The 14,560-nt window shown below is 63.3% G+C and overlaps 1 protein-coding gene across 1 annotated transcript in view; it reads left to right on the top strand.

The window, feature by feature from the left end:
* The window catches only part of LOC119094522 (son of sevenless homolog 2-like), a gene marked incomplete at its 3' end in the record, with an annotated part of 12,450 nt that extends 2,731 nt beyond the window's left edge, over positions 1 to 9,719 (top strand). The window contains 14 exon segments of the mRNA XM_037217579.1: positions 241 to 358; positions 902 to 1,058; positions 1,443 to 1,550; positions 4,359 to 4,522; positions 5,086 to 5,242; positions 5,808 to 5,918; positions 6,415 to 6,565; positions 6,568 to 6,596; positions 6,934 to 7,116; positions 7,520 to 7,637; positions 7,818 to 7,987; positions 8,413 to 8,532; positions 8,926 to 9,172; positions 9,541 to 9,719. Coding sequence (XP_037073474.1) covers positions 241 to 358; positions 902 to 1,058; positions 1,443 to 1,550; positions 4,359 to 4,522; positions 5,086 to 5,242; positions 5,808 to 5,918; positions 6,415 to 6,565; positions 6,568 to 6,596; positions 6,934 to 7,116; positions 7,520 to 7,637; positions 7,818 to 7,987; positions 8,413 to 8,532; positions 8,926 to 9,172; positions 9,541 to 9,719 — 2,012 coding nt within the window.
* Positions 9,720 to 14,560: the final 4,841 nt, after the last annotated feature.

The following is a 14,560-nucleotide window of genomic DNA, read 5'->3' as shown; positions in this document are numbered from 1 at the left end:
ACTGACATTCTCTTCGTAAGTCGTGGCTTTCAAGGAAAGTCCGAGATTTGGGCCGGAGACTCCGCTGGATTGCTGGCAACCCCTTACACTGTACCCCGATCTCGCCGGCTCCACTCGTGGTCAAAACCTCTGGCTCGGGTCACAGTGTCCAGGCCCCTGCCCTGTATGCCTCTGCGGTGACCCCGCCGTGGCGCGCCGAGCCCCTGAGCCGACCCGACCTGACCGCCCGTTCGCCGGCAGACCTGCGGTTCGCGTTCGAGATCGCGCCCCGCGAGCAAAGCAGCATCATCCTGTTCGCCAAGACGGCGCAGGATAAGAACGAGTGGATGGCGAGCCTCATCATGCTCAACACGAAAAGGTGCGGAAGCTTAGGAGCTGGGCCGGCGCCGCGCCGGCGGCGCTGTGGGATGTCGGTGCGGTGCGCTTGGCAGCGCGCGCTTAGAGGCCGCTTTGTCCAGGCGTGGACCGGACTGCCGTATTGCGACTGCCTTCTCTCGTGGCGGAGCTGTTGGGTTCGGGGCTCTAGCGCCAGTCTATGGTTCAGTGTGATAAATGTGTATTAAATGCGATATCATATGTGGGTCGCTGTTGTTGGCTCGTGGAAGGAGTGTCTAACAGGCGACGTAGTCACGATATGGCTCATTATGGTGGTCAGTGGCAATACATGTCTGGCTCGTAGAAGGAGTGTCGAACAGGTGACGGAGTCACGATATGGGTCACTATGTTGGTCAGTGGTAAGGCATGGTCTCTAACACTCGGCGGATATCATTCACAGCTATCGTTTGGTGTGCTGCCTTTCCGTGACCTTCCCGTACCTGACTAGCCCTGACCTGACCCGCCCTGGCCTGACATTCACTGACTTGGTCCACCCTGACCTGACCGACCCCTGTGTCGCCGGCAGCATGCTGGACCGCTCGCTGGACATGCTGCTGCTGGACGAGGAGAAGAAGAACCCGCTGCGCCGTCCCGACCCGGAGCAGTACCGGTTCGCCGAGCCGGACAGCCCCGACAACATCGTGCTGGAGCAGCCAGAGGCGGCCGGCGTGCCTCTCATTAAGGTGAGTCCGCGCGCCGGCCCGGACGCGCCGCCGCCGCCGTCGCCGCATCGGGCGGCAGGGGCGGCCGGCTGCGGGGTGAGGTTCGCTCTCGGTGCTGTCCGCAGGTGTCTCGTCCGCCAGCCTTCTGTGCGCTGGCCGATCAGGAACACGCTTCCCCAGTGATTCGCTGACGACAGGCGGCGAATATGGCCCATGTGCCTACCAGCTGTGTCCCATTATCTGCCCACTGATAGCTGGACTGACGATGTGCCGTCCCCTCTGTGTGTTTTCGCTGAACACAGGCTCTTCTGCCCGCCAGCTCCTTGTTGTGGTGTCCCCTGACGCTCTGCATACTTGGCTCCAGTGTGTGTGTGTGTGTGTGACGCGCCACCGGCCTGCCGACAGGGCGCCACGCTGACCAAGCTGACGGAGCGGCTCACGTACCACATGTACGCCGACCCCATGTTCGTCAGGACCTTCCTCACCACATTCCGCAGCTTCTGCACCGCCCAGGTATGTGCCGTCACAACCGCGGCGGACGGCAGTTGGCTCTCGCACGCCATGTCATGCCGACCATGTCCTGCGCCGAGACTGGCTGTTGTGTTTTCGGCTTCTCAAGTGTCAACACACGATTGGGTGTTTCTCTGCTAAAGTTTACGATCGGCTCCATTGCCAGTTTTTATTGCGAACACGCAATATTTGCTGTATGCGGGCGTAGCGTGTTGCGTCATTGCAAGCCTCGCTTTTCTAAGCTCACGCATTGAGCATGGATCGTCCTTGCCTACGACTTGCAGCCATATTATCATCTTGTAATTTCCGCAACGCACACAAGTTCCTCGCCAAACGCTGCCCTACCCCGCTCGGCCGTGCCGGCCGCCGGTGTAAGCGCCGCTGACGGCGATGCAGCGTCACGAGCTGCTCTGGCTGGCCACGCCACTCCGCCCCATCCGTCCGGCGCGCCGTCGCGAGCTGCTCTGGCTGGCCACGCCACTCAACCCCATCCGTCCGGCGCGCCGTCGCGAGCTGCTCTGACTGGCCATATCATTCAACCCCATCCGTCCGGCGCGCCGTCACGAGCTGCTCTGGCTGGCCGTGCCACTCCGCCCCATCCGTCCGGCGCGCCGTCACGAGCTGCTCTGGCTGGCCGTGCCACTCCGCCCCATCCGTCCGGCGCGCCGTCACGAGCTGCTCTGGCTGGCCGTGCCACTCCACCCCGTCCGTCCGGCGCGCCGTCACGAGCTGCTCTGACTGGCCACGCCATTCCGCCCCACCCGTCCGGCGCGCAGTCACGAGCTGCTCTGACTGGCCACGCCATTCCGCCCCACCCGTCCGGCGCGCCGTCACGAGCTGCTCTGACTGGCCACGCCATTCCGCCCCACCCGTCCGGCGCGCAGTCACGAGCTGCTCTGACTGGCCACGCCATTCCGCCCCACCCGTCCGGCGCGCAGTCACGAGCTGCTCTGACTGGCCACGCCATTCCGCCCCACCCGTCCGGCGCGCCGTCACGAGCTGCTCTGACTGGCCACGCCATTCCGCCCCACCCGTCCTGCGCGCCGTCACGAGCTGCTCTGACTGGCCACGCCATTCCGCCCCACCCGTCCGGCGCGCAGTCACGAGCTGCTCTGACTGACCACGCCATTCCGCCCCATCCGTCCGGCGCGCAGTCACGAGCTGCTCTGACTGGCCACGCCATTCCGCCCCATCCGTCCGGCGCGCAGTCACGAGCTGCTCTGACTGGCCACGCCATTCCGCCCCACCCGTCCGGCGCGCCGTCACGAGCTGCTCTGACTGGCCACGCCATTCCGCCCCCACCCGTCCGGCGCGCCGTCACGAGCTGCTCTGACTGGCCACGCCATTTCCGCCCCACCCGTCCGGCGCGCAGTCACGAGCTGCTCTGACTGGCCACGCCATTCCGCCCCATCCGTCCGGCGCGCAGTCACGAGCTGCTCTGACTGGCCACGCCATTCCGCCCCACCCGTCCGGCGCGCAGTCACGAGCTGCTCTGACTGGCCACGCCATTCCGCCCCACCCGTCCGGCGCGCCGTCACGAGCTGCTCTGACTGGCCACGCCATTCCGCCCCATCCGTCCGGCGCGCAGTCACGAGCTGCTCTGACTGGCCACGCCATTCCGCCCCATCCGTCCGGCGCGCAGTCACGAGCTGCTCTGACTGGCCACGCCATTCCGCCCCACCCGTCCGGCGCGCAGTCACGAGCTGCTCTGACTGGCCACGCCATTCCGCCCCCACCCGTCCGGCGCGCCGTCACGAGCTGCTCTGACTGGCCACGCCATTCCGCCCCATCCGTCCGGCGCGCAGTCACGAGCTGCTCTGACTGGCCACGCCATTCCGCCCCATCCGTCCGGCGCGCAGTCACGAGCTGCTCTGACTGGCCACGCCATTCCGCCCCCACCCCGTCCGGCGCGCAGTCACGAGCTGCTCTGACTGGCCACGCCATTCCGCCCCACCCGTCCGGCGCGCCGTCACGAGCTGCTCTGACTGGCCACGCCATTCCGCCCCATCCGTCCGGCGCGCAGTCACGAGCTGCTCTGACTGGCCACGCCATTCCGCCCCACCCGTCCTGCGCGCCGTCACGAGCTGCTCTGACTGGCCACGCCATTCCGCCCCATCCGTCCGGCGCGCCGTCACGAGCTGCTCTGACTGGCCACGCCATTCCGCCCCACCCGTCCGGCGCGCAGTCACGAGCTGCTCTGACTGGCCACGCCATTCCGCCTCATCCGTCCGGCGCGCCGTCACGAGCTGCTCTGACTGGCCACGCCATTCCGCCCCACCCGTCCGGCGCGCAGTCACGAGCTGCTCTGACTGGCCACGCCATTCCGCCCCACCCGTCCGGCGCGCAGTCACGAGCTGCTCTGACTGGCCACGCCATTCCGCCCCACCCGTCCGGCGCGCCGTCACGAGCTGCTCTGACTGACCACGCCATTCCGCCCCACCCGTCCGGCGCGCAGTCACGAGCTGCTCTGACTGACCACGCCATTCCGCCCCATCCGTCCGGCGCGCCGTCACGAGCTGCTCTGACTGACCACGCCATTCCGCCCCACCCGTCCGGCGCGCAGTCACGAGCTGCTCTGACTGACCACGCCATTCCGCCCCATCCGTCCGGCGCGCAGTCACGAGCTGCTCTGACTGACCACGCCATTCCGCCCCATCCGTCCGGCGCGCAGTCACGAGCTGCTCTGACTGGCCACGCCATTCCGCCCCACCCGTCCGGCGCGCGGTCACGGCGGTACTGCCCGGCCGGGCGGCCCGCGCCGGCCACCGGCCCGCTGAGCGCGGCGCCGTGACCAGCGGCCGGGGTCGACAGGAGCTGCTGACGCTGCTGTTGGACCGGTACGACATCCCCGAGCCGGGCGCGCCGCCCGACCATTCGCCCACGCCGCCCGGCCTCGACACCAAGGCCGTCAAGGCCACGCTGCGCGACGACATCAAGCGCTTTCGCAAGGAGTACAGCCAGCCGGTCAAGTTCAGGTGCGGCCGGCGATGGGCAGGGCTACAGGGCGGGGCGGGCCGACTTCGGGGACGGCTTAGGAGGTGGGCTTCCGCAAGGAGTACAGCCAGCTGGTCAAGTTCAGGTGCGGCCGGCGATGGACAGGGCTACAGGGCGGGGCGGGCCGACTTCGGGGACGGCTTGGGAGGTGGGCTTCGGCAAGGAGTACAGCCAGCCGGCCAAGTTCAGGTGCCGTCGGCGATGGGCAAGGGTACAGGGCGGGCGGGCCGACTTCGGGGACGGCTTGGGAGGTGGGGATCTGAACAGAAGTTGCCTAGTGGCGTCCTCTAATCACGGTCAGTGCATTTCTTCATCACGCAAGGGCGCGTCCGGCAGTGCCAGACAGGCCTGCTTCCAACGTCTTCATGGTCCGTGAGACATGTCATAATGCTTGCCGAAATTCAAGCTCCCAACAAATCGCGTTGAGCACGTTGGCATGCTTTGTTTGTGAATATGTATTCGTTGTGGTCTGTGATGTCGCCCGTTTGTCGGGCCGCCCGTCGAGTGTCGTGTTTGCCGTGCTGAATCGGCCCGCTGTCGGCAGGGTGCTGAACGTGCTCCGCCACTGGGTGGACCACCACTTCTACGACTTCGAGCGGGACCAGCAGCTGCTGCAGCGTCTGGAGGCGTTCCTTCTCGAGATCAAGGGCAAGGTGATGCGGAAGTGGGCCGACAGCATCCTGAAGATCATTCACCGCAAGGTGGGCTGGCTGCGCAGGCGGAGGGCCGGTGCGCGGCGGGGATCGGACGCGAACGCGAGGTGTTTCTGACGAGAGTGCCGTTCCAGTTGATGATTGGCTGCTTGTCAGTGTCCAGCGTGGTCCTGTGCGTGTCGGCTGTGTGATACGCGCTTTTTGCTTTGTTTAATAATCTTGGTACCTTGTTGAGGGAATATGGTGACTGAATGCGGCCAGTGGATTAGAAAATCGCTTGGCGTTTTGCTGCGTGAATGAGCTGTACGCAGTCCGGGACCAATTTATTGATGAGTTGGGTAGCAGTCAATTTTGCACTGTTCGTTATCTTGGACAAAACAGTGAAAGACCAGACTAGGCCTCAAAGCCATAGGGAGAGGAGGAAGTGCTGCGGGACGGGTGTAACCTCAGCGAAATTGTTTATGTTCATACAACATCCGTTGTGCTTGACCACAGCGGCTGCTGGCCCGTGTGACCATCCGGCCGTCCGTTGCCGCGTGGTCGGTGGTGTGGCGTGGTGAGGCCCAAGCCCACCGCCGTCGCCTGACCCCCCCCCCCCCTCCCCATCCGCCAGCGGCTGAATCGGGAGGAGCTCAAGCCGGAGGTGGTGTTCGGCGTTGATCGCTCGCCGCCGCCCACCGAGTGGCACCTCTTCAAGAGCGAGGACGACTGGAAAAATCCGTCGGTACGGCCGTGGTGCGGGAGGCGGGCCGGGCCGGAGACGGGCAAGGGAGAGGCAGGGGCCGGGACTTCAGCATGGGAAGCGAAGCAGGAGACAGGGCTCGCCTACAATATGCTGGGGGTGGAAGTGCGGGATTGTGTCGGTTATCCGGTGATTGAGGAACGTACCACTTGCGGGGATCTGTCGGTGCCGGCAAGGTTGCCGTTATGTCGGTTCCGAGCGGGCGTGCGACGCTGGTGCGTAGTGCTGGCTGGCTGGTGATCATTGTGACGTCAGCTTTCATCTTACGATGGCCAAGTCTTGTGTGGGAGTGGTGCGTTCAGTTTGTGGCGTGCCCAAACTTGAGCATCATCAGTCCAGCCTACTGTCTGGTGCTCCGGTGTGTAGTGAGTCGGTTGCTGAGTGGCGCGGCTTGTTAACGTGCTGTGTGAGTGTGTGTGTCGCTCTGACCGGCGGCGCAGCTGGCGCTGGGCTCCGACTGACGTCCGCCGGCCGGCAGGAGGACCTGGTGAAGCCGCTGCTCATGCTGCACCCGATCGAGGTGGCCCGCCAGCTGACCTTGCTCGAGTTCGACCTGTACCGGGCCGTCAAGCCGGCAGAGCTGGTCGGCTCCGTCTGGACCAAGGAGAACAAGCAGCAGGCGTCACCCAACTGCTGCGCATGATCCACCACAACACAAACGTCAGTCGGCCGCCGCGCGCCGCCGACCGCCGGCTGGCGGACGGTCCAGCGGCTGGCACTGGCTCCGCGGCCGGACGCCGCGAGCGCGGAGTCCGGTGGTGGGGTACTGATTCACTGGGGTGTGTGGCGGTACCGGTCACAGTCGCCGCCTGGTGACCCTGTTTAACTGGGTGTGCCCGCGTGTCCGTGCGGCGCCGCGAGGCTCCAGGTTGGACCTCGCGGTCCTAGGAGTCGCCGCGGAACCGAGGCCGGCCTTGCGGTCTCTGCCGCGTGTCGCCCCCGCGTGATCGGTCGCCCGCCGCCCCTGCCGACGCTGACTGATCGCCGTCCGCCGCAGGTGACCCGCTGGCTGGAGAAGTGCGTGGTCGACACGGAGAACATGGACGAGCGGCGCGCCGTGGTGTCGCGCGTCATCGAGATCATGATGGTGCTGCAGGAGCTCAACAACTTCAGCGGCGTGCTGGAGGTGGTGGCCGCGCTGGATAGCGCCGCCGTCCACCGGCTCATCCTCACCTTCGAGGTAGGGGCTCGGGCGACGCCGCCGGCGTGGCGTGACGCTACGGGTCGGTCGCCACCGGCGTCATGGTCGCATAACGGTCGCCGCCTTGTGCGGATTCTCACGGATGTGGTGTTCGGTTTGGTCGCGTTTTCCGTGAAGGCGGGACAATGGGTGGTAGTGCGGTGCGAACTGCGATTGGTGTGTGGGCGGCATGTCGTGCTGAGCAGTATCACGACAAAGCTTGCCACCACCATGCCTGTGAAAGGGTAGCCAAAACGCCTCACAGTCGTTTTATGCGCTTGTGAGCTGCCTGGCGTCGACGGCGTGTAGAGCTTCAACAGATGCCACCGCATCGTCGCCATGTAGCGCGGGTGGTGATGGGGGCAGCGCCGCGCGCGTCTGTCACTCCTCCGCCCACCTCCAGGAGATCGTGCCCAAGCTGGACCGGGCGCTGGAGGAGGCGCGCGAGCTCTGTAACGACCACTACAAGCGGTACCAGGAGAAGCTGCGCTCCATCAACCCCCCCTGCGTGCCGTTCTTCGGTGAGCGCCGGCCGCGGGCCTGAGTCGTGTCGGGGCTCTCTGTGGCGTTGAGCCGCACGGCCAGCGTGCGACGCTGTGAGGTGTGCGGCTGGTTAGCCCGGGGCCGGTGTTGCGCGGGTGTCGGCTCTGCGTGAGCGGCTGCTTCCCACGAGCACTGACGGCGACGGCCGGCGTTTGCAGGCATGTACCTAACCAACATCCTGCACATCGACGAGGGCAACCCGGACTTCCTGCCCAAGTCGGACCGGCTGATCAACTTCAGCAAGCGGCGGAAGGTGGCCGAGATCACGGGCGAGATCCAGCAGTACCAGAACCAGCCGTACTGCCTGCGGCCCGTGCCCAAAATCAGGGTCAGTGACGGCGCCGGCCGCGCGTTCCGGGCGCCAGGTTGGGTGGTGGCGAGGGGTTGGGGAAGGGGAGCTGTAAGGGAGAGACGTGCGGTGCGTCTTGACGCCGGAGTTAGCGGCGTCGCTCTAGCCCGGTAAGTGAAGACACCGATGGGGTCTTAGCCTGCACCCAGCCAGGTCGAGTGGACACACATAGCGTCGGGCGGCGGGGTCACGGGAAGCCGCAGCGGGCGAGGCGTGGTGCTGTGGCGCCGTGCGAGCGGTGTCGGTGCCGGCGGGACGCGTCCCCGGCGTTCAGGACGCCCTGGTCCAGGCTGTGTGGCTCTCTCGTGTCGGACGAGGAGCTGGTGCCGAACGTCCGTCCGTCGGCGACGGCCGCCCCCTCCACCGCCGGCTGCTGACGGTCCCCACCCGCCCGCTGTCGGCAGAGCTTCTTGGAGAACCTGCGGCCGTTCGAGGAGGGCAAGGAGACGGAGGACATCAACAACTACCTGTACACGCGCTCGCTGTACATCGAGCCGCGCGGCTGCCGCGTGCCGCCCAAGTTTGTGAGTAGCCGGAGGGGCTGCGGCCGGTCCTCACGGAGTCATGTGGCGGACTCAACTCACCGGTGCCGCAGGTCATTTGGGTCGGTCTTTGCGCCCGTGGGCTCAGGATGATCGTGCACGAGACACGATTGGGTAGAATTGGGTAGGGCAGGAGGGACGGCAGCCATGGCCATTGCTCGTAGATTGGGACGAAGGGACAGCTGATTAGATCGCCTGACGTGCTTCGTGGCAAAGCCCGCGGAGATGTTTTCCCAACCTGACATCACACACCATTGACGTCTGCTCTGGCATCCGACCTATGTCGCCGCAATGCGGCTGCGGCCTGGGTCGGCGAGTGGCGCGCTGTCGGCCGTGTCCGCCGTGTCCGCCTGACGCACCGTGTCCGCCGGGCAGCCGCGCCAGTGGGACGGCATGTCGCTGCGCTCGCCGGGCATCAAGCCGCGCCGCTCCAACGTACCGCACCCGCTGCCGGCCATGCGGCTGTCGTCGTCGATGCGCATCGCCGAGGAGGCCGACTCGGACACGCCGCGCGTGCTCACGCCGCCGACGCCGTCGACGCCGTGCTCGCCGCCGCACACGGCCAACAGCGACCACAGCGTGTTCGCCAACGTCATCGTGGGCGTCGCCAGCAACGGCTCCGGTGAGCTGCGCCAAGCCCGGGCGTTGGGAGCGAGCGCTTAGAGTCCCGCCACCAGCCCGGGTGGCGCCCTGAGTCCGTGGTGGATGCAGACGTGTGGGCTTTGTGAGGTGTTTTGCGTTGCTGGCTCGTAATCCACGCTCGTGTACTCTAGAAGCACGTCCGGTACGTCTGTGCTCAGTGCTCTATCGCACACGCAGTGGCATCCAAGTAATGGCTTCCATCCACGCATCCGTATATGTTGAGTTGCTGGCGTCGGCCGTCTTGTGGCCGCCTGGCCTGAGGTCCGCGTGCCGCGCGCAGCACAACTGCCCGTGATGAGCCAGCACCGCGCGTGACCTTGCTGACCTGGGCCGTGTCCGGCTCGGCAGGGTTCGGCCTGACGAGTCAGTACAGCGCGCCAGCCGGCCTGACGCAGCAGCCGCCGCCGCTGCCGCCGCGCCGCAAGCGCGAGCTCTCGCTGGCCGACCCGCCCGGCCGCGTGCAGCAGGCGCCGGACGCGCCGCAGCTGCCGCCGCGCAACACGTCGCCGCCGCCGCGGCCGCCGCGCCGCGACCAGCCGCTGCCGCGCATGCACTCGGCCAGCACGCTGGTGCACGCCTTCCCGCCGCCGGAGGTGCCGCTGCCGCGGCGCAACTCGTCGGTGGACTCGCCGCCGCTGCCGCCGCCGCCGCCGGCCACGCTGCCGCGCCGCCTGCCGGCCGGCGCCGACCCCATGGCAGACGCGTTCGCCAAGCTCGGCCTCGGCGCGGAGAGAGGTGAGTAGCGGGGCGGCGGCGCGCCGGAGGACTCGGGGCGGAGAGGGGGCTGGGCGCTGACAGCTGCGGTTGAGTCGGGCGAGGGTGTGGGCAGGTTGTTGGGATGCGGTGCCGGTGGTTGTTGGGTTATGCAGCTGTCAAGGACGCACGGCCGAGTGGTCGTGAGCGGTTCTCGCCGTCAGCCCGCTGCTAGCACGCCGTGCTAGTCGTTGACGATGACCGAAATCTCTGGGTACACAGCGGACGCAGTTGTCGGCGCGCCCTCGCAAACCCCAGTCGTTCACCATCGGTGTATTACCACTTGGGGTGTGCCTCACAACGCAAGGCTCATTTCACAGCTGTTTCAATTATAGGCATATTAGTGCCATGTAGGCATGTAACCGGCTTGAAAATGTCAAATTTTGCACTGTATCATTTGGCATTGGTGACTAGGAAGATTTGGAGAAACTTACGTGGTACTGACGCCGTACCGTTCGTCACGCCGGCACCGCGCGAACGGAAAGCTCCCATGCCCCCCACCAGCGTCCGTGAACCAGGCAACCGATGCGGGAGCTGCTGCTGGTGTGCGGCCGACCGCGGTGGCGCGGCCTCTGACGCGCGCCCCCGCGCCCACAGGCGGCGGTGTCCGCTCGGCCAGCCCGTCCTCGGGCAGCCGGAGCGCGCGCGACCTGCAGCCGCACCGCAACCACTTCAACTTCAACTTCACCCTGTCGTCGACGCTGCCGTCGGCCGCCGCCGGGCCCCAGCTGCCGCCGAAGCCGTACCGTCAGCCGTGTTCGCTGTCGGAGCCGGGCGGCGCGCCGTAGGCGGCCGCTTGGCGCCCCGTACGACGAACTCTGCTGTGATAGATTGTTGACAAATGGTGCGAATATTTCTATTAGGTGTAATTGGAGCCGCGCGGCGCGGCGAAGGCCGCCGGTGCGCGGTGGTGTCCGCGGCGGACTCGCGTGCCCGGCGGCGGACACGCGGCCGCTTGCCCGCACCCGTGCCCGGCGCCAGTGGCGCCCTCTGCCGAGGCGGCCAGCGCGCCGCGGCGCGCCGGAGACGTGGCTGGCAATCGCCCAGCGCCAGATGGCGGCCAGCACGCATTGATCTCAGTAGAGAGCGCGGCTCCTCCAAACGAAGATAGGTTCAGCGGTTTTCGCTTATGTTGCCATATATACGCTCATTATCAGTGTCGTGAACGCGTACAGACAGACCGAGGCACTTTTACCCATACGACAACAACGACGTTTATGTGGAGGTTGTTTTGGGAGGATGCGCATTGTTGATGACGAATGATATCAATTTGACCGGGGTTTACTAGTTGTCATTTAAACGGCCCGTCCCGGATACAGATGGCTTTAAGCGGCGGTCTGGCCGGCCGCGCGGCCCGGCTGGCGCCGGCCGGCGCCGTCCCGCGGCCGCCGGTCCGGGCCTGGCGCGGCGCCGGCGTCGCGACCGCGCCGCCCCGGGGCCGCCCCCCGGCCGGCACCCGCGGCACTGTACCGTCGTCGCTGTAATATACAATTGTACATAGGACTGCGGAAGCGTGTTTGGTGACGACCGGCCGGGATGGCGTCCGTGAACTGGACCCACGCCGCCATGGACTGGTGCGTGGCAGGACGCTGAAGCACGGCACCAGGCAGGCTTTGTTGTGGCTAAAGAAGATGATGGTGTTTTGCCCACCGGGCGGTGGTTATTACTATTATTAGTATTATTACTGTTATTATTGTTGTTATTATTGTCATTGCCTTGTCGCTTGTCTGCGGAAACCGGCTGGGGCTGGTGGAAGAAGGCTCGCATTGCCAACCGTCCCACGTCAGATTATCGACAGGAGAGACAGCTCCTCGCTTCAGCTGGGGTGCTGCACGAGCTCGAGGTGGGACGCACGGTGCAGGCGGGGACGGAGAGAAAAAGGATATGGTCAAAGTGACGTAATGGCGTAACAATTCGGCCAACAAAAGCGAGGGTGCATCGTCAAACATCTGTCCGCACAGGGGGTTCCCAGGTATAATGGGCAAAGTTCATGCTACGCAGTTTTGCTGCCCGCTTCATGCGTCATAACTGGATGAAACATGTTTGCTCTCCCGATGCTTTATTTGCCCCCCATCCCCCTTTGGCATTCCCTTCACTCGATCCTCTCTAACATGTGCAGAGAGAGCTGGGGTGAGCCTTCTTTGTCATTTTTCGTTTTTCTCTCCTGTTGTTCCGTCTTCGGTATCCCTCTCTGCTTCCCGCATCCCGTTCTCTTCACTCTTCCTTGTCCTCTAGGAGTTTCTCGCTCTGCCTCTCTTGCCTGCTTCTGTTTCGCTCACATATATCTCCTCTGTCTGTCTTTTCTTCTTGTTGTCTTCTGTCTCTTTCTTCGGTCCTGTAATATAGGTCTTCAGTCATCTATCTTTTGTTCTCTTAACCAATGCGTACGGTTCGATATCTGTTTTCCCCACTCGTTCTCTTATATCCCTTCTTCCTTCTTTCTGTTTCTCTTTCCCCTCTCTCTTTCTGTTTCTCTTTCCCCTCCTTCGCCGCCTGCCGAACCAAAAAAAGCACGCACAATTCACGCACACTAGTAGCTGCACATAACCCACTGCGCGCACACGCACTGACAAACAAGGGAGACGACCGGGCGGCGCGGACGAAAACAGGCCGCCGGCGCCCGGTCGCTGACCAGCAATACCCGGCACTGAGCGTCATCGGCCTTGTGAAGGCCATTATGGAATGCCTCGGCGCCCACGGCTCGGTCCGGGACAAATACTCCAGCTGCCGCCGGCCGGCCGGGAGGCCGCCGCGGCCAGCGACCTCTGTTGGCCCGCAGCGGTGCTTACTTTAGCTGCGCATCGCCGGAGGTGATCAGCCGCTCATTGCAGAGCAGTGTTTACGCATAACTCAGTACTTTCCAGTAGACAAACATAACGTCGGCGCGCTGCCAAGATGTAATGATGTTGTTTACTCTATTTACAACTACAAAACAGGTCGACAGGAACAAAAACGACAATAACAAGTCGGTACAATAACAGCGGCGGCCGGGCTGGCGCCGCCGCCCGCGGCCAGCCGGCGGTCTTACGGGGCGAGTCCGTCCCGTGAGGTGCGCACATCGCGGCCGGACGATGGCTGAACGCCTGCGTCCCGCGGACGCGCCACCAATGCGGAACAGGATGGAGCGGCCTGCAGCAGCCTGCAGGACCCAGGATAGCGAAGCGGCTCAACAGATGGCCGCTGGCTGGGGAGACGCCGCAGCCTCAGAAGGCGGTGGGCGCTCTCCGGGCGGGTCCGCTTTGGTTTGGAGTGGGTCGTTCTGTCCGTCGCACACGCCAGTTGTCGCTGCTACTCCTTATCACGTCGCATCCAAGTCTATTCATCAAGCTCGGCTGAGGGTCAAGTTGGGGCATCTTGATTAGCTCCGAATCCGACTATTACAAGGCGTATAGCCGTAAGATGGGTAAAAAAGGCTGCAGAACGGGCTTGTCCAAGTGGACATACGTGGGCGTACCAGCCGCGGCAGGTTATAGTCTTCTGCCGGTTCAAAATTGCATGAATTGTTTGTGCTGTTTTGTGTTTTGCTTTTGTTGTTAAGTGTAATTAACTTCTGCTATCCTCTTCGATAAAGGCCTGCTGCCAAAATTTTAACTCATCTGCATCTCCATTCGCCTGCTTTTTCTCCGAGGAACAAGGCTATTTCTGCTCTCTTAGTCGTCCATCGGATGTAATCCGTGCGTCCGGCAGTCGAATGCACTCATCCATAGGAAACATCCCGTGCAAACGACAGGTGGCTCGGCCGTCACTGGACACCGCTCGTGCAACAGCGCACGGGCATGTCCGTAAAGTTAGCGATTTATTCAGCGATTTTTTCAGCGACGAGTTCCGATTTCCCTGCAAAACGGTTACAAGGTCAATTGCGGCATGAGAACAGCAAAAATGACCCTTATTTTGCCATCTCATGTGACCTTCAAGGTCAAAAGCTGGGTCAAAGGACGGGGAACTCGATATCACCCAAAAATTACCCGCCTACTTTCAACTTGCAAGTGTCAGAATATTCAGCACAGAAAAAAATTGCCTCCATCCAAAATTTCTGACCTCTCAAGGTCACCATTCAAGGTCAAACGCCGGCCCAAAAGACGAGGAACTTTACATCACCAAAGAATAACCGGCTGCTTCTTAACTTAAAAACATCAGAATATTCACCACAGAAAGAGCTAGCGTCCGTCTTAAAGTCCTGACCTCTCAATGTCACCCTTCAAGGTCAAACACGGGCTCAAAGGACGGCGAACCCTATGTCACCCAAAAATTACCGGCCGATTTTTAACTTACAAACATTAGAATATTTACCACAAAAGACTAGCGCCCGTCATAAAGTCCTGACCTCTCAAGGTCACCATTCAAGGTCAAACTCGGACTCAAAGGACGGGGAACTCGATATCACCCAAAAATTGCCGGTCTATTTTAATCTTAAAGACGTCAAAATATTCACCACAGAGATAGCTAGCGTGCCTCATTAAGTTCTCACCTGTCAAGGTCACCCTTCAATGTCAAACACGGGCTCAAAGGACGGGAAGCTTCATATCACGCGAAAATTACGGGCCGAGTTTTAACTTACAAACGCCAGAATATTCACCACAGAAAGAACTAGCGCCCGTCAAAATGTTCTTACCTC

The sequence above is a fragment of the Pollicipes pollicipes genome, unplaced genomic scaffold (genome assembly GCF_011947565.3).
Source record: "Pollicipes pollicipes isolate AB1234 unplaced genomic scaffold, Ppol_2.1 Scaffold_4002;HRSCAF=4701_pilon_pilon_pilon, whole genome shotgun sequence".
Lineage (NCBI taxonomy): Eukaryota > Metazoa > Arthropoda > Thecostraca > Pollicipedomorpha > Pollicipedidae > Pollicipes > Pollicipes pollicipes.
The sequence above is the reverse complement of the archived record's forward strand: the minus strand, read 5'-3'. Positions and strand labels throughout refer to the sequence as shown.